Source organism: Bicyclus anynana, chromosome 9 (assembly GCF_947172395.1).
Source record: "Bicyclus anynana chromosome 9, ilBicAnyn1.1, whole genome shotgun sequence".
NCBI lineage: Eukaryota > Metazoa > Arthropoda > Insecta > Lepidoptera > Nymphalidae > Bicyclus > Bicyclus anynana.
Window position 1 is genome coordinate 2,568,630 of NC_069091.1, and position 22,575 is coordinate 2,591,204.

Consider the following 22,575-nt stretch of genomic DNA (forward strand, 5'->3'; position numbering starts at 1 on the left):
CGTACGCCCGCGACTTCGTCAACCCTTATACCTCTTTAATCAAGCCCTTACAGGAGTATCGCTGTAAAAATGGAGCAACTTCTACCGTTTCCTAACATTTCCCATCACTGTTCTGCCCCTATTGATCCTATTGATGAAAAGAATACTATAACCTGCCCAAGAGTATGAAAAATATTTGTAACAAGTTTCGTTAAAATCCGTCGAGTAGTTTTTGTTTCTATAAAGAACATACAGACAGACAGTCTGACAAAAATTTTACCGATTTGGCATCAGTATCGATCACTAATCACCCCCTAATAGTTATTTTGGAAATATATTTCATGTACAGAATTTACCTCTCTACAGATTTATTATAAGTATAGACTAGCGGACGCCCGCGACTTCGTCCGCCCTTGGACCTCTTTAATCCAACCCTTACAGTAGTATCGCTGTAAAAATGGAGAACTTCTCCCGTTTTCCTGATCGTAGCTTGATGAAAAGTATACTATAACCTGCGCAGGAATCTGAAGAATATTTGTACCAAGTTTCGATAAAATCCGTTGAGTCGTTTTTGTTTCTATAACGAACATAAAGACAGACAGACGGACAGACAGATAGACAAAAATTTTACTGATTGCATTTTTGGCATCACTAATATTTTGGAAATATGTTTCATGTACAGAATTGACCTCTCTACAGATTTACTATAAGTATAAATATGGTAGCCGTGATAGCCCAGTGGATTAAAATAAATATAAATAAATAAATAAATATATTTAAACAATACACATCACTATCTAGCCCCAAAGTAAGCATACAGAGTAGCTTGTATTATGGGTGCTAAGATAGTTGATATTATAATATTAATATACAATTATATACTACATATATTATATAATACTTATATAATGTATAAATACACACAGACACTGGAAAACACCCATGCTCATCACACAAATATTTTCCAGTTGTGGGAATCGAACCCACGGCCGTGGATGCAGAAAGCAGGCTCACTACCCACTGCACCACGCGGCCGTCAAAATTTGACCTCTGCCTCCGTTTCCGGAGGGTGTGGGTTCAAATCCGGTCCGGGGCATGCACCTCCAACTTTACAGTTGTGTGCATTTTAAGAAATTAAACATCTCGTTTCTCAATCGGTGACAGAAAAAAACCGTGAGGAAACCTGCGTACCAGAAAATTATCTTAATTCTCTGAAGTCTGCCAATCCGCATTGGGCCAGCGTGGTGGACTATTGGCCTTACCCCTCTCATTCTGAGAGGAGAATCGAACTCAGCAGTGAGCCGAATATGGGTTGATGACGACAACGATAGATATAGAAGAAATAATATTAGATAAAATCTAATTCGGACTAAAACCAAAGAGCTCCTGATTCGTAGCCGCATAGTCCAAACAACGGACCGACAAGTCACTATAAATACCTAGATAGCCTTATCCAATCACCTGTATCACTTACAAAGTACATCGTGCTTCACATACATAACCTGTTAAATTGTTATGTAAATATTTTCAATACATTACTAAAATATGCAGCTATGTTTATTTACTTTGATCACAGCATTTCATTCTGTATACTTATCTCCTTTAAGTACAATCAGTGAGATTTCAATTTATCACAACTCTGTAGACTCGAAAAGTTTAGAATCCAGAACTGTAAAGCCAGTTATTAAAAAAATACTGGATTGCGTCTCAAGGACAATAAAATAACTCTACGAGATGATCGACTAGAAATCCAACTTGCAAACCCCTCTCGGGTGTGATATTTTTTCTTAATTTACCTTCATTACCTGGAATACATATTTCAGACCTTTACATGATCATCATCATTATCAACTCATATTCGGCTCACTGCTGAGCCTGTCTCTTCTGAGAATGAGAGGGGTTAGGCCATTAGTCCACCACGCTGGCCCAATGCGGATTGGTAGACTTCACACACGCAGAGAATTAAGAAAATTTTCTGGCATACAGGTTTCCTCAAGATGTTTTTCCTTCACCGTTTGAGACACGTGATATTTAACTTCCTAAAATGCACATAACTGAAAAGTTGGAGGTGCATGTCCCGGACCGGATTCGAACCTGGAGGCAAAGGTCATATCCACTGGGCTATCACTGCTCTTCATTTAATGTACTTAATTTAATGTTCTTTATTTCATGTACTTTACACGAAATGTATATTGTTTAGGTATATTAAATTTGGTATGAGTCAACTGCCCTATTAAAAAGATAAAGTTGTCAGTAAAGCAACTGAGTCTGTTAGAAATATAATTTGGTATGGGCATATATATTAATAACGTCTACGTGGTAAAAAGATAAAATTAAAAATAAAATATGAGGATGAATTTGTAGTCCGATTGAGACACGTGATATTTATTTTTTTTTTTCTTTTTTTTTAAGTCTAATAAATAAATAGTGGGTTTGGAGAACATGCACAGGCTGAAGATGGTGAGTGTTAATGCATTCTAGAAAGATCCTTTGACAGACACCGTACAAAGGCCGTAAGCCTTGGGACCTGCTCGTGATGTTTCCTCTACCACAAAATTACAGTACAATCCCTGCCGCTGCTACCTGTCGCGTTATAGTATATCATGTTAGATGCTCTATCACTGGCGTGCATAAGGTTGTCGATCAGGGTATGCATTAGTATTAAAATTAAGCAAACTGACGGCCGCGTGGCGCAGTGGGTAGTGACCCTGCTTTCTGCATCCACGGCCGTGGGTTCGATTCCCACAACTGGAAAATATTTGTGTGATGAGCATGGGTGTTTTCCAGTGTCTGTGTGTATTTATACATTATATAAGTTTTTATATGTAGTATATAATTGTATATTAAGATTAAAATATCAACTATCTTAGCACCCATAACACAAGCTACTCTGTATGCTTACTTTGGGGCTAGATAGTGATGTGTATTGTTTAAGTATATTTAAAAATAAAACAAAAAAAAAAACTGGTAAAACATTTATTTAATAAGCATTAAGAAGACAACTCTTAGGGTATGCAGTACTTTAATGCATGTATGAAGTGCACGCCACTGCACATGATATAATTAATTAATAATCTAAAAAATACAGAATAATCTAAGAATCTTGAGAGATCATTACAAATGTCAGTTTACACAGAGTTAACGAGAAATTGTAAACAAAAATTGAATGAATTATGTAATGTGTTCGTGACCTTCACAGTTCACGTCAGTTGCTATGTTTTTGTGATCTGAATGAGTTGTGTTTAATCAATTTTGCACTCCAAGGTTGACAGTAAACTATTGTATATCTTTGATGACTGATTGTGTACAAGGAAATGGTCTTTCTACTTACACTTTTTCTGTTAGAACCAAATTCGGTGACTTTTTCCTCTTTATCGCAAACTATGTCTACCAGCAGATGTGACAGACGTCCTCAGTGGCGCAGTGGTATGCTCAGTTGATTTACAAGACGTAAGTTCTGGGTTCGAACCCCGGCTGGGCTGATTGAGATTTTCTTAATTTGTACAGGTCTGGCTTGTCTTTGGCTACCGGCAAAGACGTACAGACAAGCGATTTAGCGTTCCGGTTCGATGTCGTGTAGAAGAAGGTAAGGAGTGTGAATTTTCATTCTACCCCTAACAACCCCAAAAAAACATCCGTTAACGTCTTTATTAACCGACTTCAAAAAGAAGGAGGTTCTCAATTCGACGCGTATTTTTTTAATGTTTGTTATCTTCGTTATTTCTTAACCAATTTCAAAAATTCTTTTTTTGTTTGAAAGAGTATACTTTCAGATTAATTCATGAAAAAATGTTTTATTTCGTGGAAATCGGTTGAGTGATTTCGGCCATTTCGTTATTTTCATTTTAACACAAAATTAAATTACTGAACTGATTTTTATGAAAATTACATGCACACACATGTGCTACATTTAGTTTATTTGTGTGATTTTGAAATCGGTTTAATTTTTTTGTTAAAAAGAGTTTATTTATGAAATAGCGGACGCCCGCGAACTCGTCCACGTCACAATCCATATAAACTTTCGACCCTCATTTCACTCCGTTCTATTTTTATTTTGCATGTTTTAAATATAAAAGAAGTTCACTAATTTACAAAGGGGAATGCCCTACCCTGACCACCGGGCAATTTACCTGAATCCGTGATAATTCTACTTTCATAATGAAATCATTACTTTATCAAAAAAAGTTTGCTTTTTTTGACAACGTTTTACGACATTTTTAATTCATCTTTATTTTGTCCACAACCCTGTTGACCCTTTGATTACATATACGTCAAAGGGTTGACCATACAGCCTGAGTTTTACGATATTTTTGAAGACTTATTATAGATTTGTATATTTATTTTCTTGTTTGTTATGCTAGTTGGTAACAGAAAAAAATAATACAGTTTTAAATATTACTTCGCCGCTTTGGTACACCGGCGAACATTTTTCCCTAGAAGAGTGATAAAAAAATGTATTTTTCTTCAAGAAACATATATTTGTTGAGCCAATTATTTAACCTGTTTGTTTATGTAACTGTTTTAATATAACTATAGATTTGTGAGCTTGACCAGGTCCGAGTTTTTAATTAAAATACAAATTATTTTAATTAAAAACTCGGACCCGGTCAAGCTTTGCTTTGATTTATTTGCACTTACCCCTACTACACGCTTGTAAATTACACTTAAATGCAGAAAAAGTCAAATTTGTCTACACCGTACCTACCAAATCGAAACTAAATTTCTTTCTACTGATTCTGAACAAACGCCTGTCGTAAAATATTCACTTATTCGCAAATGCTGATAATAATTGATACAATTGTGTAGGAGCCTGTATAATATTCAACAACAAAACATAAGACTCAAATTAAAATCAATAAGGAGCGTTTTGGGCCCAACACATTACAATATCTTTTATTTTATAAGAAATCAAAATCACTACCACCACCTGTATTATCTTGATTACGCAATTATCAATTAGACTTAAGTTAAACCATTAACCATTTATCAAATCTGGGCCCAGCAATATATGCAAAATGGTCTCCTATTTTTATTTTCGAACCACCACCCCTCGGTGATGAGTCCGAACATTTACTGTTGAGCTATTCATCATCATCATTATCAACCCATATTCAGCTCACTGCTGAGCTCGAGTCTCCTCTCAGAATGGTTAGGCCATCCACGCTAGCCAAATGCGGGTTGTGCAGATACACCTAGAGAATTAAGAAAATTCTCAGGTATGCACTCCGCCTCACAATCTTTTTCCTTTTCCGTTTGACACACGTGATATTTAATTTCTTAAAATACACATAACTGAAAAGTTGGAAATGCATACCCCGGATTCAAACCCACACCTTCTGAATCTGAGGCAGAGGTCATATCCACTGGGCTGTCATGACTCTTCTTGAGCTGTTAAGGCTCTATATTTCGATTCGCATATTTCAGCATAAGACCGTAGTGTTTGGAAGTCTTTACAAGAGCATGTCCGTCAGTATACGTCCATCAGTAGATAATAATGAATTATGACGAATGTCTAAACAGAAAATGATACCAATCGCACCAAAGATACTCGACACAAACTATTACTGAAATTAATACTATCAATAGAAGTCATTAGCAATAATTAGAGCCACAACACAAACAATAAACGTCAGACTATTAGCAAACAAACAAACAAACATACATACATAGCTACGTAACCACAATGCATCAACACAAGTCGTGCTCGATCGATTCTGTCATTTGTTCAATCGAAGTGGTGATGCACGATGTGACTAAATTCACATATTCACATAATTTTTACATACTTCGTAATTGCCTAAATTGTGCTAATTATCTAAATGTAAACTCGGATATATATAAATTTAAAAAACTAATGATTTAAAGTTTCATTTGTAATTTTGGTCTCAGTCGCGAGAAAAGCTTCAGTACCTAGTGTGATTAATAAATGATTATCTCTACGTACAATGAGTCTGCGTGTATTCAACGCAAACGTTTACGTGATCTGTGGAAGCTCCTCAAAGTTATCAGTTATCAACGCCATGTGCCTGTTCTTCATCCACTGCCGAGTCAGTCTTCCCTCGTTGTCATCGTCAGCTTATTAATTAGCCGATGGACATCTATCGCTGGACTTGGCCCTTCTGTAAGGATTACCAAATACAACGGTCTCATGTAAAGAGGCAAAGGCGTAGCTAGGAGTAAAGGGATGCAATGCCCGGGGCCTCAAGCTTAGGGGGTCCTCGAATCCTAACCAGAAAATCGCGATCAAACTGTACTTAGAAATTTTTGAAAATGAAAAAAGCTGATGATAAAATAGCTTAGCATTTTGATGAATTTGTACATATTTAATATTTTTATATTTTTAATATTTTTACTTCATAAAACCTAACCAATTAAGATAGTAGTGGGCCCGATATTTAATTTGCACCAGGGCCTTTGGTTACCTAGCTACGCCACTGCTTAGAAGACATGGGATCTGCCGGAACTGATGGCTTTATGTGCTTTTTGAGCCAACGGTGCACTACCCATTTCCCAACTCCGATCTGCTACAAAAGAAAGACAAACTCAAACTTTTATTGTCTAAATCCATGACTCGAACCAAAGATTTTATAATGCGAATCCATAAAAACTATTGCTATACTGGAATTTATTCAAGTACCTTAGATAAATATGGGATTCTGTTGACTATGGTCATACGGACATCAATCCATGCATTTTTTCTTTTAAGTACTCGTATGTAGCAAAATGAGCTGGTGCCCTTTCTTAGGTTACGTCACACTTCTGACGTCAATTGGAACAAGTTCCTGTGTCAATAGGGATGATGACTAGGTTATAATACATTGATTTTTATGATACATTCGGGTAAATAAGGTCAATGTTAACTAATTTATACATAAAAAGCAAAGATTGACTGGATATTTGCAAAATAATTTTATCGTAATTAGATAAAATTTCATACAGTTTTAGCTTCCTTACACTAAATGTGACATTTTTAATACATGAACTATAAACATAAACGCACAAATAACAAAGATAATAGTGATTTTGTTTGAACGCCCATACATCATTATGCACCTACGACGTCATTAATTCGTACCATTTTGTATGGGCTGTTTTTCAGGGATCCGCGGCAACGCCGCTAATCCGACCCTTTAAATCCCTGTAGCTCCGAAAGTAATAATTGCAGATACTCTGTTACTTTTACAAAATTGCTTTACTATTAGTATACTCTTAATTTATAAACAATTTAAAAAACTGTCATCATCCCTATTGGATCTGTGGCATTATTATTAAACATTACTTCTTCCTTCTTTTCCCTTAGATGGCACCGAACGCAAATGACAACCTTCTCCGCCAAGTGACAGAGAAGATGGAGAAGACAGAAGAGACCCACGTAGACGTGGAAGAGACCACCGAATGTGATTGTCGAGAAGCTCGTTTTAGTGTGGGTTAGTTTTGTTGTTTTGTTTGTTTGCGACCCCATAACGTAATGTGCAGTGTTGGTCGACCCCTACCTAGGTAAACCGACGACAACAAAGGGAAGAGAGTAGTAGGGAGCCGCTAGATTAATGCTAAAGTTACTGTTACTCATGCTCATTTCAAGCACGAAAGCATACTACTAATGAGCAGTTGCTACTTATTAGCATGTCTATCGCAACATTGCTAATAATGAGCATGCTTATTTATTCAAGCTTGCTCAAGAATCAACTGTCGTGCGATTTACGAGCATGCTACTTGCTGCGCGGGTGCTTTTAGCGCGTCTGAACAGGTTTGTTTATTGAGTATACTAGTCGATCAGGATTGCTATTCTGTATTCTCTTCACCTACATCTCTCCCTGTCTAACATGATACTATAGACAGAGAGCGATAGGTACAAATTAGCATGTGTAATTGGAATGTTTGCATTGAGCATGCTTATTCAGGAGCATACTTAAAAATAGCATGCTTATTGGTAGCAAATGTAAACTGATGATAAGCATGTTCGTATGTGGCATACTTAATAGCACGTTTTTAGCATGCTATTTAAGAGCATGTGTAACAGTACCTTTAGGTTTGGAATTTTATAGGAAGCCTATGTCAAGTAATTATCGAAGCGTTTGCGATTATAGAAAGAGGATTTTTTTTTATTCTTTACAAGTTAGCCCTTGACTATAATCTCACCTGATGGTAAGTGATGATGCAGTCTAAAATGGAAGCGAGCTAACTTGTTAGGAGGAGGATGAAAATCCACACCCCTTTTAGTTTCTACACGGCATCGTACCGGAACGCTAAATCGCTTGGCGGTACGTCTTTGCCGGTAGGGTGGTAACTAGCCACGGCCGTAGCCTCCCACCAGCCAGACCTGGACAAATTAAGAAAATCTCAATCTGCCCAGCCGGGGATCGAACCCAGGACCTCCGTTTTGTAAATCTACCGCGCATACCACTGCGCCACGGACGCCGTCAAAAGAATCGACGTGCTACATGGCTACAGGCCCTGGCTTGAGACACTTTAATCCAAAATGTTTTAAAACTAGAACCCAGGACGTCTATAGACCCTAACAACCATACAACATACTGCGCCAGAGAGGCTATCAAAATTGTGTAGGTACGAAAATTCTGGGATACCTATTAGATTAATTTTCCTTATTTAAAGAGCATTTTATTGTCGTTGTTATGGAAAAATCTGGTTGTTTGACGTTATAATAGTTTTACGGCTTCATATAGAAATAGGGATTGAATAGATAACCTCTGTATCACTCGTTGATAATATTGAAGTGTCTGTCTGTGATATCAAAGTAAATTAGGCTAGACTCCACACCACGAAAGAAGAACGAACTTGCCAAGTTATAGACAGCTTTATCTGCATATAAAATGTTTACAATGACCAAAGAAGGCATAAAGGAAATAAATAAATATTAACCACTCAAATTTTTTTTTTTCGTAATAGTCGGGAAATACTGTATTATAGTCTGACAAGCTCGTTGACGACACTCCCATGATATGCGGGCGACGGGGGGAAAGATTGCGCGGGTGTGAAATCGTGCGTGCGGGGAAGTGAGATACATCAGTCTTGGGTTTTACAATCATCGCTTCACAACACTGCCGCGGGGGGCATCGGGAGTGTTACGAACGAAGTTGCCAAGCTATAGGAGTGGGCACGACAATAGTCCAACGGGGCGGGGATCGAACCACTACCCCTCGGCGATGAGTCCGACTGGTTCATCTGTTATTGAGGCTCTAAAATTTTAATTGTACACGGTAAAAGTTGCGGGAAATGGCTAGTTTATAACATTTTATAGTCTAATTACGTGTATATATTCATTTATAAATTAAGTTCAGTAAATTTTACCTACTTATGTAATTGTGTATACTCGTAATTACCAGAATTTCGTATAAAATACACAATTGTATAATTATTATCTTAATACCTAAACTCTTAGGTCCAACGGTTATGTGGCTATGAGTTACGAGGTTCGAATCCCGGATTTCAGGATTTTATTATATCTAGATTGGCTCAGTTCCGGTGTGGAGGAAGGCATCAAGTGTGGCTAATACCTAACCGGCAAAGTCGTGCCGCCAAGCCGCGTAGCATTCTGGTACTATGCCACATAGAAAATGTCGGTTCTGGAATACACTCTTTTGCCAAGTAAGCTCGCTTCCATCTTAGATTGCATGATCAGGTGTGATCGTAGTCAAGGACTAACTTGTTTTTTTTTTTTATTCTGTACAAGTTAGCCCTTGACTACAATCTCACCTGATGGTAAGTGATGATGCAGTCTAAGATGGAAGCGGGCTAACTTGTTAGGAGGAGGATGAAAATCCACACTCCTTTCGGTTTCTACACGACATCGTACCGGAACGCTAAATCGCTTGGCGGTACGTCTTTGTCGGTAGGGTGGTAACTAGCCACGGCCGAAGCCTCCCACCAGCCAGACCTGGACAAATTAAGAAAACCTCACTCAGCCCAACCGGGGATCGAACCCAGGACCTCCATCTTGTAAGTCCCCTGCGCATACCACTGCGCCACGGAGGCCGTCAAACAAGCGTGAATGACAAAAATGCAGAGAAACCAAGCTCGCTCCATCGCCCGCTGAGTGCCTTCCTAAGACGCCCATGATTAGCAACCAAGTCTCGGATCCGTAGGTCATCACTAGCAACTGGTCATGATAAATCCCACTTGTTTTTTTTTTTTTATTGAGAAAGAATGCAATAAGGAACTTAAGCTAACTTATCCTAATAACTATACAAATCATGCCCACGTGGAATGGTGGCAAGAATACTGGCTGCATTTCCGCGCTGGACAGCCAGGCTGATCCTTTGCACAAAAAATGAGCCAGCCCTTCTGTCACCAGTCGAGGCAACTAGCCGCGGTGAAATTGTTGTTATATTTAAAACTAGCGGACGCCCGCGACTTCGTCCGCGTGAAAGTCGTTGTAAACTTTCAACTACCCCTATTCTACCCTACCCTAACCTACCTCTACTCTACCCTACCCCTGCCCTACCCCTACCCTACACTACCCCTACCCTACCCCTACCCTACCCCTACCCTACCCCTAACCTACCCTACCATACCCCTACCCCACTCATTAAGGCTGCACTTCTTTATTTATTCCTCCCACCGCGAGTCGCGTCGAGCGCGGCAACCGTTACACAAAAATAATCCATATAGCATGAATTAGTATTCACGCGCGATGGCTTAGCATATTTCATGTATAACTTTGGTGTTTCTTTACCGATTTATATGTTTTTTTTTTATTGAATAGGTAATAATGTTATTTTTTTTTATTAGGGATGATTGATGAGTGTTATAAACATAAGAGTAGACAAATATCATTAGAAAGCTCCGAACTGCTAAGCTATCCGGGAGTTACAGGAGTTATTGTGAGTCAACCATAAAAGATAGACTTATATATGCTGTTGTATTTATATAGATAATTTTAAGGAGAACATTTCCGTCATATATGATTTCTATGTAGCTTTAACCATTAAGGCTGTACACGCGACGGAAGCTTAAAAAATTGAGTAACTTCTCCCGTTTTGTCAACATTTATCTTTACTGCTCTGCTCCTATTGATCGTAGCGTAATGAAAAGTATACTATAACCTGCCCAGGAGTATGTAAAATAATTGTACCAAGTTTCGTTAAAATCCGTCTAGTAGTTTTTGTTTGTATAAAGAACATACAGACAGGCAGACAGACAGACAGACAGACAAAAATTTTACTGATTGCATTTTTGGCATCAGTATCGATCACTAATCACCCCCTGATAGTTATTTTGGAAATATATTTCATGTACAGAATTGACCTCTCTACAGATTTATTATAAGTATAGATTTGAAATCCCACTTGTTATATTTAACTGACATAAGCTTTCCATTGTTTCCAGGGGACGCGCTATTCACCAGTGTGGTGGTGGCGCCACAAGTGGTGAGCGTATGGCGAGGCACATGGGGCATCATGGAGTTGAACCCGCAGCTGTTCCCCTACGCGCAGATATACCTGCTGGGCATCGTCTTACACGTCTGTTTCGCTTTGATCAGGTAAGGCGTCTCTCTGGTAACTTAATATTTTACGAACTTGAGACTATGACCAGGGCCGGCCCGTCCATACGGCGAACGGAGCAGTCGCTCCAGGCGCCAAATCCTAGAGAGCGCCTTATTGTTAATCCTAGTCAACCGTAGACAGTACTGCGCCTGATTTTCAATTGTTCACCCCAGAGTATGGTCAAGATCTTCGCGTTCCATTCTTACTTTACACTCATAATTTGGTATCTGCATATTTATTAGGAGAAAACAGGAGAGGCTCCATAATTGGGTCTCGCTCCATTTAAAAATTTACTTCGGGCCGGCGCTGACTATGACAAACCTATGACGTAGTTTAATGGGCCCAATATTACGCATAATCGGAGCTAAGACAACACTCTTTTACACGATTTATATTAGCTTCACTTGTATGTATATAAGAAAATCTTGGAACCTTAATTTGACCCACTTCCCGGTCTTCGATTAGGATGAAATTTTGCACACGCTCTGAGTTCTGATGACAATACATGACTAGCTAAGAAATGTATAGCCAATATGGCGGTCTCCCCAAGATGGCGGATTGGCTGTTTGAAATCCACCAAATTCAAATGAAATTTCGCACGATTTGAGACCTATACAAAGACGGTTACTTGTGTTTGTCGCGAAAATTAAATCAGAAGGAATTTGAAACAGGACAGAAAATTTGTATTAAACTCAAGGTACATTTGCAAAAATTGGCATACGAGTATGTATGTACTACCAGAATGAAATAGGGATTGAAAGGTTACATCGATTTCCACGCGGTCGCAGTCGCGGGCGTCCGCTAGGATTGAGTACTCGTATGTAATATACTCAGAGGCACAATTATCCGCCCATTTTAGTATACCTGCGTATATTAAAGTGGGCGGATAATTGTGCTTCTGAGTATATATAGTAGTTGTCTTCTGCTTATTTCAGATCACACCTACTAGCGCGGTCCCGCAACGCGTGGGGAGAAGGGCGGGCGGGGAGGTGGCTACGCGAGCGCCTCATCTGCAGGCTCTACACCTACATCTTCATCCTGGCCTGCATCATGCACTGGCGGGGAGGCTGGGGACTGCTGGACAGCCTGGTGGACGCTGCCTTCCCTGACCGGGACAACCCTCATCGGTAGGTATATGTCAACGAACAGTAGATAATATCTACGAATATTCAGGTGTTTTACTAAGCAGTAGGCCTAGCATGCGTCCAACGACTTATCTGGTGTATAGAAATAGACAAATGTCGCATATCTATTGTAGAGAAATAGACATATGTCGAAAGATTGTCGCATGTTAGACGTATAGTAATATAATAAATATATAAAGGTCATGAAATCACGAAAAATGCTTGACTTTCATAGATGAAATTTGGTAGTGAGGTAGTTTGTAGTTAGTAGACGTCCGCTAAGAACGTATTTTGCGATAGGATCATTTATTCTGCCTTCGGACGATGCCTCTACCCTCGACCAAACTATCGGTTACGCCGCTGAGGTCCCATTAAGGAGCCTACGGCATTTACGCTACCATGATAAAAAAAAACTAGACCATCGAGGCAAGTACTTGAAATAAATGAATTTTAATTTTGTTTTTGTCATCTTTGTACTTTTTCAGGCCCGTAATGATAGCCGGTATCACCATCCTCCTGTACTTCTGCATCACGTGTCTCCGCTCGTCAAGGAACCTCCTCGCCCCACCATATTTCCTGGTGACTGATGGAAAAGAACCCACCTACATATTCACTACCAGATTTCAGACAAAGGTGAGCTGATTCTTGAACTATTATAGTCTAGTACTACTCTTTTTTTATAGTCTTAATCTAGTCTAGACAAAGACAGGAAGAAAACCTGGGCCTCTAACCGTAGCATCGTCATCAACCCATATTCGGCTCACTGCTGAGCTCGAGTCTCCTCTCAGAATGAGAGGGGTTAGGCCAATAGTCCACCACGCTGGCCCAATGCGGATTGGCAGACTTCACACACGCAGAGAATGAAGATAATTCTCTGGTATGCAGGTTTCCTCACGATGTTTTCCTTCACCGATTGAGACACGTGATATTTAATTTCTTAAAATGCACACAACTGCAAAATTGGAGGTGCATGCCCCGGACAGGATTCGAACCCAAACCCTCCGGAATCGGAGGCAGAGGTCATATCCACTGGGCTATCACTGCTCTTCATATCCACTGGGCTATCACTGATCTGTGATCTGTGAACCATGGCATGGCATGGCATGTAGTTTCTCTTTCTACAAATGCTAAAACTCAAAAAAAAAATATGAAAATTGGCCTTTTACAACAGACACCTTGCTCATATTTGAAAAAATAAATAAAAAAGCATTTCTTAACTAAACCTACTCATATAACACACTATAGTGTCTCTTCTCGCTAATTGAAATAGAAATAGGTTCTCGTAGCTGACGTACATCAGCAATCGAAATAATATACTGTTTTTACTACACTATATTATCGGTCACAACAGGGAAGTATTTTTGGTTAAATGCATCGTCATCGCAGTCCAACCTCATCCATCACGATATGATTTCTTTAGACAGCAAAATGCTATTTAAAGCCCTAGTACTTAAATTCTGAAGTATGTTGTCTTAATTATTATCATACGAATAATCACCTTATATTGCCTCTTGTATGTAAGTATTGATTAAGAAGCCTCAGAAAATCTGAGTGAAATTATAAGTAGGTACTGCATAGAAACTGATCGATCGTTGACCTTTTACAATTGCATCTGCGAATAATATTGACAAAGGGTTAAAATAAACTATGGATTTGTTTCAAAATACTCAAGTAAGTGTGAGTTTCAATTAGAATTGCGTATGCGTCTCTCTCTATTTTATCTCGCAAAATTTATTAGAGCCTTCGTTTATTCGTTATCTTCTTAATCTTGTGAAAAAAACAAATAAAAGGAGAAAGGCGTCGCAAGCGCGCGTAGAGGGTCCCTGCTCGCGCGCGGGACGTCAGCGCGATCATAATACAATTAGTAGTCGGCGGAGACGTAGTCGCTAGTCTGTAGTCGCAGTGGACCCGCGGACTCGCGCACTCGCTCCTGCCATGCGTGGAAGCACGGCCGGGCTGGGCGACTCGCTGGCAGCCGGCCCGAAAGCCAACAGCGCGCTGCTCGAACTCGCCGATGTGTTCTTCGCCAGCGCGGTGGTCGCGCCCGCCGTGGTCACGTACTGGAAGTCGACGTGGTCGCTCATGGATCTGTACGTGCTGCCCGGTCGCCCGGTGGGCAGCGCCGCCGCTTGCGCAGCGTTCGGGCTGACTTGCGGCTTCGTATTCTGCGTGTACCAGACGTGTTTGGCGCAGAAGCTGCGACGTGGTTTTGCGTACTACGTGCTCTCTCGCCTGTATACGTGTGTGGGGGGGGCTGCGTGCGTGGGCGCGTGGCGTGGAGTGTGGAACCTCCTGAATGAGTGCACGGGGAACAGCGCGCGGACGCTGACTTCCACTACAGCAGCGGCAGCGCTTTCCCTGGCAGCGCTGCGTACGCTGCGCAATATCTGCGCTGCGCCGTTCGCCGTCGCCGTGGACTCGCCGCAGGGCTACTTCGACGTACCCACCATGTTCAGAACGGTTAGTATGCCAACAAGAAAACTGCATCTGCCATCTTTGGATGCCCATACTCTTTCTTTTTGCACACTTGACTTGGGGTGTAAGCTGCTGAATGCATGACGCGAGCGTTACGAAAAGTGTGAACGGACGAGGCGAACGGCCGTTGAGAGGGAGATATACGATAGTGGATATGACTGGAGAAACAGTTACGTTGTATGACCATTACCCAGGGTTAGAGGCTAGGCAGGCAGAATTGCGCAGTCTACGTCCTGGTATGTGGAACTGGCTGGTTGAGAGTTACACGCTTAAGAGGCTAAATAATTACGCCTCAGGTTGATGGACACAGAGCATCACTTTATTGGACGTGTTCCTTGTATGTCCTGCAAAATTGTTAGGTACTCTATTTATAGGTGATGGTATTACACTTATCATCAAGTAGAGAATCTGCTTGGTCCGTCAATTATAAGTGCGTTAGGCAATTATAGAATTTTGGCCGTGGCAGTTCTGGAAGTTAGCAGACTTCTAGGGTCCAAATCCTCAATTGTTTGAGTGTCAAAATTAATTTTTTGATATTTTCTGATAAACAATCTCCAGAAGCTTAACTTCGTGGTAACCTTTCGTTTTTTACACATTATTAGGTGAAAAGTTATTACTCTAGGTCCGACTAAAAAAACACAATTTGCGAAGCCATAATGAAAAAAAACCGGTGTACATGCGTCTACGTAGTGCCATGTACTCGTAATGTATAGCTATCTCTGAATACTACATAATATTTTATCGTGTTGTATAACAGATTTTTGATGTCGATGACGCTGATAAAATACTTTATAGTCAAAATATAAATCGGGTGAAGTGTTTACAATCATTGTAATGTAATCTCCGCGTAGGGTGACCACATTCTCACTTGAAAATACTATCCTACATGATTTTATTCTGTCATAGAAAATACTCAGTAGAAAATGTCGGAATGCAGATTTTTTTATTAGGATTTTTAAGTTAGAACTGATAGAAATTCAATAATAAAAAACAAACAACGGGTTACACTCCAGGAGTGCCGGTAGAAAGTGATGATGCAATCAAAGCTGGAAGAGAGCTAACTTTTTAGGAGGAGGATAAATCCAAACCCCTTTTGTTTTCTATAAATATTTTAGCACTTTATTTATAATAGTATAATAGTCCGTAACTGATAAATAAAACGCTAAAATATTCTTAATCAAGTTTACTCTTCTTTAACAGCGATAAAAAATAAGTAATAAAAATATAGGCCAAAATCTCACTATCATATTTAAATTTCTGGTACCGGCTCTCCGATAGGAAATAATTATAACAACTGCATTGGGTGATTAAAGATGATGGTGGGAACAAGATAATTAAATTTAATAACAAGATATTAAATAACATAATAATTTGATATCTCAAATTATTATGTTTAACTTCAATAATTAACATAATAATTTGATATCTCAAATTATTATGTTAATTATTGAAGTTAAACTCAAAATAGAAGAACGAATATAGAAGTAGTTTTCTGCAAATCGACTAACAATAAGTGGGCAAAGTATTAATATAATGAAATAAACGTCTTCAAGTCTTCGTGTTTTGATGAAAATAGCTTTTATTGTTTTATTACCTATAATATTATTATCAGCCTCTTTTACTATGCCACTATAAGGCCAGACCTCCCTAATAATAAGAGAGGGGATTTGGAGCTTAGACCCACTACGCTGCACCAATGAGGGTTGGCGGACATTAATTTTAATAAACCTTTAAAAATAACAAATATTTCTGCCATTGCAATATTGGAAGACCGAAGAAAATTTTCCAATCGCATGGTCACACTAACTTCGCAAGATGTTTTCCAATCTAATGAATTAATGATTGATTAAAAGATCTCAAAAATAAATTAAATATCTAAATTGCAAGCCAAACTAGCGTGCCCGCACTACTTCGCTCGCGTGAGTTTGATTTTATTTGTAGCTAAGTAACTCCGATCGCCTAAAATTATATTTTTTACGAATCCCGTGGGAACCAATTTTTTCAGAAATTAATATTAGTCTAGTTGTTGCTCAATAGTCTCCTCTATCTTCCAGTGTCCCAGTCCCAACTGTCCCATAATATAATCAGAAAGAAGGAGACTAGCTCGGACAAACGAACAAACCCCTGTACTCGCATGACCGTTTGCCAGACATACAAAAACTTAAGAAAAGCTTGATTGTGTTTTGGTTTCGTGTATAAGCACATGAGAAAACTCAGTTATTTTTAAATCACAGACAGACCCATAAATATTTCTTTGTATTGACACTTCCTGTTCGAAAATTCAAAATTTCAAAATTTCTTCATTTCATTTCTTTCGTAGGCTTAGTTTACTAGCACTTTTGAAACGTCAAGTTTGACTATTTGTAGAGAATCTGCCACCGGTTCGAAAGGCAGGTTCTGCTTAGAAGAGCCAGCAAGAAACTCAACAGTTGCTTCGCTCTATTTTTAGTGCTAAAAGGCCTACAAGTAAAGCAAAACATTTATAATAAAATAGAACATCAGCTGTACTAAATACTTGTCTTAAAATAGTTATAATCGAGAGTGCCAATAATGACGGAGCAGTTTAAAACCAATATTTGTTCTGATCTGTCGCTTATCGTTTCCTATCGTCTACTGATAACAGTGTTTTGCTTCGGCAAAGCTTTTACTTATGACGGGTTTTCACTGAAACAATTAGTACAATTGCAATAAGCTAGTGAGAGAGTAGAGAGTCGTGATAGCTCAGTGGATATGACCTCTGCCTCCGAACTTGGAGGGTGTGGGTTCGAATCCGGTCCGGGGCGTGCACCTCAGTTGTGTGCATTTAAAAAAAATAAATATCACGTGTCTCAAACGGTGAAGGAAAACATCGTGGGGAAACCTGCATACCAGAGAACTTTCTCAATTATCTGCATGTGTGAAGTCTGCCAATCCGCATTGGGCCAGCGTGATGTACTATCGGCCTAACCCCTCTCATTCTGAGAGGAGACTCGAGCTCAGCAGTGAGCCGAATATGTTGTCATTTTTTTAAAAGGTTCATATCCAAGTCTATATAGTCAATCTATTATAGTATAGTCTAGTAGTATCTAAAAATAATTATATCGTATTTTGTCAGACTTGAATGCTCCCAAAATTTTAAATTAAACGGTCGAAAACGTTGTATGATGGTCCATAGGATATCTGTACCCTTACTTCAAACAAGTTTCCAGGAATACCAAGAAAACAGAGTACTAAAGCACTTAGATCGGTTTAAAGCAAAAAATCGTACATCCACCAATCCGCATTGGAACATGGTGGTGGGTCTTCTGATGGCCTCAGAATTTCAGACGGAGGTTCTGGGTTCGATCCCCGGCTCTGCCGATTGAGGTTTTCGTAATTGGTCCAGATCTGGCTGGTGGGATGTTTCGGCTGTGACTAGTTAATATTCTACCGGTAAAGGCGTACCTTTATTTAACGTTCCGGTACGATGTCGTGTAGAAACCGAAATCGATGTGGATTTTCATCCACCTCCTAATGGGTTTGCCCGCTTCCACCTTAGATTGCGTCATCACTTACCATCAGGTGAGATTGTAGTCAAGGGCTAACTTGTAAAAAATAAAAAAAGCTCCATATCCCTCTTGTATAAGGAGGAAGGCCTAGCCCTTTACTGTACACACACAACTACACCAGGCCTACGCCCTTGTAAAAATTAAACCGTCTCTCGCTAAAATTAAATCTAACAACATTTGTATTTTTTTCTGTAAAAGTAACTCTGTTAGTAAAAAAGATAAGCCACCAACGATAAGTAAACTTTAAAGTCAGAAAGCGTCAATTTATTAAATGTGGTTAATCTCTACAAATATTTCCTCAAGAAAAACTGCAAATAAATGAATTACTTTAATAACAATTTTATCAACTAACGCAAAGATAGTGTTTTATTCTTGCAGTTTAAATACTTTAGTCAATGGTTAAATCTATAACGCGATAGTAGTGCGCGGAGGCAGTATTTCGCGATGAAATTGCGAAGATACAATAGTTATGGGATTTTATACATTTTATAGTGAAAATAAGACTTGTAAACAAAGTGCTATTGTGTTCAAGTGTCTGATAATGATGAAGTCGAAACTATATGTGTCCAATTGGTTAAGCAATACTAAAAAGTGGAGTTGATTTTCAAAGTGTTTGATTTTCCTCCTATTCGTTGGTAAATTCGGTTCAACATAGATAGCTGAGTGATCTGCTTTATCTGTGATTTGTATTTCCTTTTTTTTTGATAAGGATTGTTAGGCCTGATTTACATTTATCCGTTTATATTCGCATTTTGTCGCACCAATTTGCGTATTTTGTCGTGTTTTAACATTAAATACTGCTTTGCAAAAACTTATTTAATTTATTTTTATTCTAACAAATTAATCCTAGACTACGATAAATTTAGATTCAACAAAGTGTCATTAACTATCAAACATGAAAGCTAAATCACTTATAGTACGATACGGTGCGCCTTTGCTAGACTTTGGTTCGTAAGGAAGGTAACTGCGATCGTAAGCTTTTAACTAGGGTAGAACTGAGCTAATTAATATTATTAGATTGAAAAATATTAATTCCTTGATTGATTAAAGTTGGAAATCGATCCTCTTTACACCAGATAGATTATTAAAATAAACAGCAATACAACGGGATTCTTAACGTCATCAGTTTTGAAAAAGTAAAGTTTATATAGTGAAAATATACAGCGTTGCTTATGTATTTCATGTGTACATACTATAGATTTACACCATTAGTCAATTTAGATTAGCTTGCTTTTCAGAAATGGATGGTCATATGTACATAATTGTATATAAAAACTAAAAGTCACTCATCACGAAGTATCGAAAACTGCTTGACGTACTAAAATGAAAAATTATTGAAAAAATGATTTAACCGATAAGTAGTTTATAATTAGTAGACATCCGCTAAGCAAGGCTTTTGCAATAGAGCCGGATTAAGGAGGACAAAGTCGCGGGCGTCAGGTATAAAATAAAGTTGGTCTAGTTTAGTTACACCAAATCGAAATTTACATCAAAATCACAAAATTTGGCACAGAGATAAGCAAGATATAACCTCGAATAAGCACTTCTACGCGATTTATACGCTCTACGAGAACAAGGTATATTTGGGTGAAACCGCGAAGCACAATTACAATCCTGAATACATGTGATAGCTTTAGACCTACGGTGCGTACAAGTGTGTTTGGACCCATCCGATGCGCTTTAAGCGAATCAATACTGATAAATGTGAATCAGGACTAATAATATTTTAGATTATTGATAAGATCTACTTCATGATTTAGTTATATATAGTTCATATTGTATGATAAATAAATACTCTTATGGTCTAAAATCTGCTATTATAATATATACCCTCTCATCAGTTATTCAATTGTGATTAGAAATAAATGATAGATTATATTCACCTTGACTCACAGCATATAGGTTGCCTAATGAAATCGTGACCAATCAATATTTTTTTTAACTGAACATTTTTAGTCAACTTCTCTCAACTGTTATTTAAAAAAATCGTTCCATAGGTAAAAGAATATACCAAACAGTACTGAAATCACATAGGTTGCCTGCTCTCAAGCTGGCACAACTGTAGGGTTGTCTAGATTTTGTTAATGCAACCAGTACAGTATACAGTCCAGTTACTTTTACTAACTATTATATTTGGAATGCAAATTGACCGAGAAAGCTGAATTTTGGATACGACGTGGGGAGAGCGTAAAGAAGCTTAACTTCGAATTCTCGACCACGATTCTCTATGTATATTTTCCGCCATCTTAAAAAAAAATTTACATCCAGTTTTGTACAATAACTCGGTTCTTTCAAATTTTTTTATCTATCGTTCATAGTTATTGAGATATCGACCAAAAAAGTAAAAAAAAAGTTACAGAACCGGTTTGGCGACAATAAGGACAACTTTGACAACTCAATAGATTTATATTAAAGTTGTTTGCCGTTATTTTACTAAAGCTGGAATTAAAGTAGGATTTTGAGGACTTTATCAGCTTTCATTGTAACCGTAGCAATTGAGCAAGCATCGATTTCAATCGTCTCCCAGTATATAGATTTTCTCCTCAGGAATAGGGTTGGCGACAAATGAACTAAGGGAGGGAATTAATTCGTTTGTTATAAAGTTTTTAGTTATAATTTTTTTTAATGTTTGATCACGATTTGACTAGGCAACCTATGTACAAAGAGTCAAAGTGAATATTATCTATGATTTATATCTAAGTAACAGATGAGGGTATATATTTCTAATAACGATTTTCGTAACATTGGGTACACAACTGCGGCATAGAAGTCGTTTTTTGTAGAATATGCCGGTCTCGTTCATTATATCGTTAACATCTGGTAGGTAAATGAATTTAACATTATCACCCTAAGCCTGCTAACCCGCATTGGAACAGTGTGGTGGGTCAAAGCTCCATATCCTCTCTCTTACACAGAGTGCATGCCCCTGTACCCAATTTGCGTGTAGATTCTCTTTCTACGATTGCAAACGCTTCGAAAACTAGAAAAAGTATGAAGATGATAGATCTTGATCACGTGACCTATAGCAAATGTTATTCCCATACATTTTTCTAGTTTTCGAAGCGTTTGCAATTACTACACTATCTAATTATTACGTAGTACTACCTACGTTTAGATCAAGCAAAATGTTTACTCAGGAATTCTCTGTACCTATAACATGATACGGAAGTATTCTCGTAAATGGATTACGTACTCTGATATTACGTGTATCCATATCTGATATCTAAATCTAAATATAATATAATAAAAGCACAGAAAACGAGTGTATATACTGATTTAGTGTATTATCTAAAATCATATAAGATGGGGCATAACAATTTACAACATAGATTCACGGGAATACAAATAGCCAAATTGATCGCTTGCACTGATTGATGTAGATATTAATACTTGTACTATTATTTATTTTGTGGTAGATTTCAAAGGGGGCAATTATAGAAATAATAAAATTTTAAACTTATCTCAATATATACTAGCAACCTGCCACGGAGGAAATACAGGTCACTGGCTTAGGTAGGTATATTATGTTAACTATTTAATATTATACGTATAATTAATGAACCCATATGGCTAAAGATATAACGGTCGCATTTATAATATCTTATTAGCTTAGCTTCCATGGTATGTTTAACATTACAATAACATTAACGGCCTTAGGTGTAAGTCTAACGTTGTCAGGGCCTCGCTCTAGCAGGAACCTCAGTAAAATCTTTTCAACCTCAGCAGAACCTTTTTTCCAAATCTAAACTTTTTTCCTCACTACAATCAGAAAGACGTGCAACCTTATTAGTCTGTAAAACAGATAAAAACTAGCGCATGTCCGCAACTTCGTCCGCGCTTAGACCCATTTAATCTTGCCCTTACAGTACCTATCGCTGTAAAAATGGAGTAACTCTCCCGTTTTACCAACATTTCCCTTCACTGCTCTGCTCCTATTGATCCTAGCGTGATGAAAAGAATACTATA

The 22,575-nt window shown here is 38.3% G+C and overlaps 1 protein-coding gene across 3 annotated transcripts in view; it reads left to right on the forward strand.

The window, feature by feature from the left end:
- LOC112058487 (uncharacterized) overlaps nt 1–22,575 on the forward strand; it is a 47,194-nt gene that overhangs the window by 945 nt on the left and 23,674 nt on the right. The window contains exons 2-6 of one of the 3 annotated variants that reach the window (XM_052883494.1): nt 3,487–3,565; nt 7,280–7,406; nt 11,326–11,479; nt 12,419–12,610; nt 13,093–13,240. In XM_052883494.1, coding sequence (XP_052739454.1) covers nt 7,280–7,406; nt 11,326–11,479; nt 12,419–12,610; nt 13,093–13,240 — 621 coding nt within the window. In that variant the 5' untranslated portion in view covers nt 3,487–3,565. Of the gene's footprint in view, nt 1–3,486; nt 3,566–7,279; nt 7,407–11,325; nt 11,480–12,418; nt 12,611–13,092; nt 13,241–14,495; nt 15,068–22,575 lie in introns of those variants that run through there. The other 2 variants (XM_024099354.2, XM_024099355.2) reach the window with 2 other exon arrangements.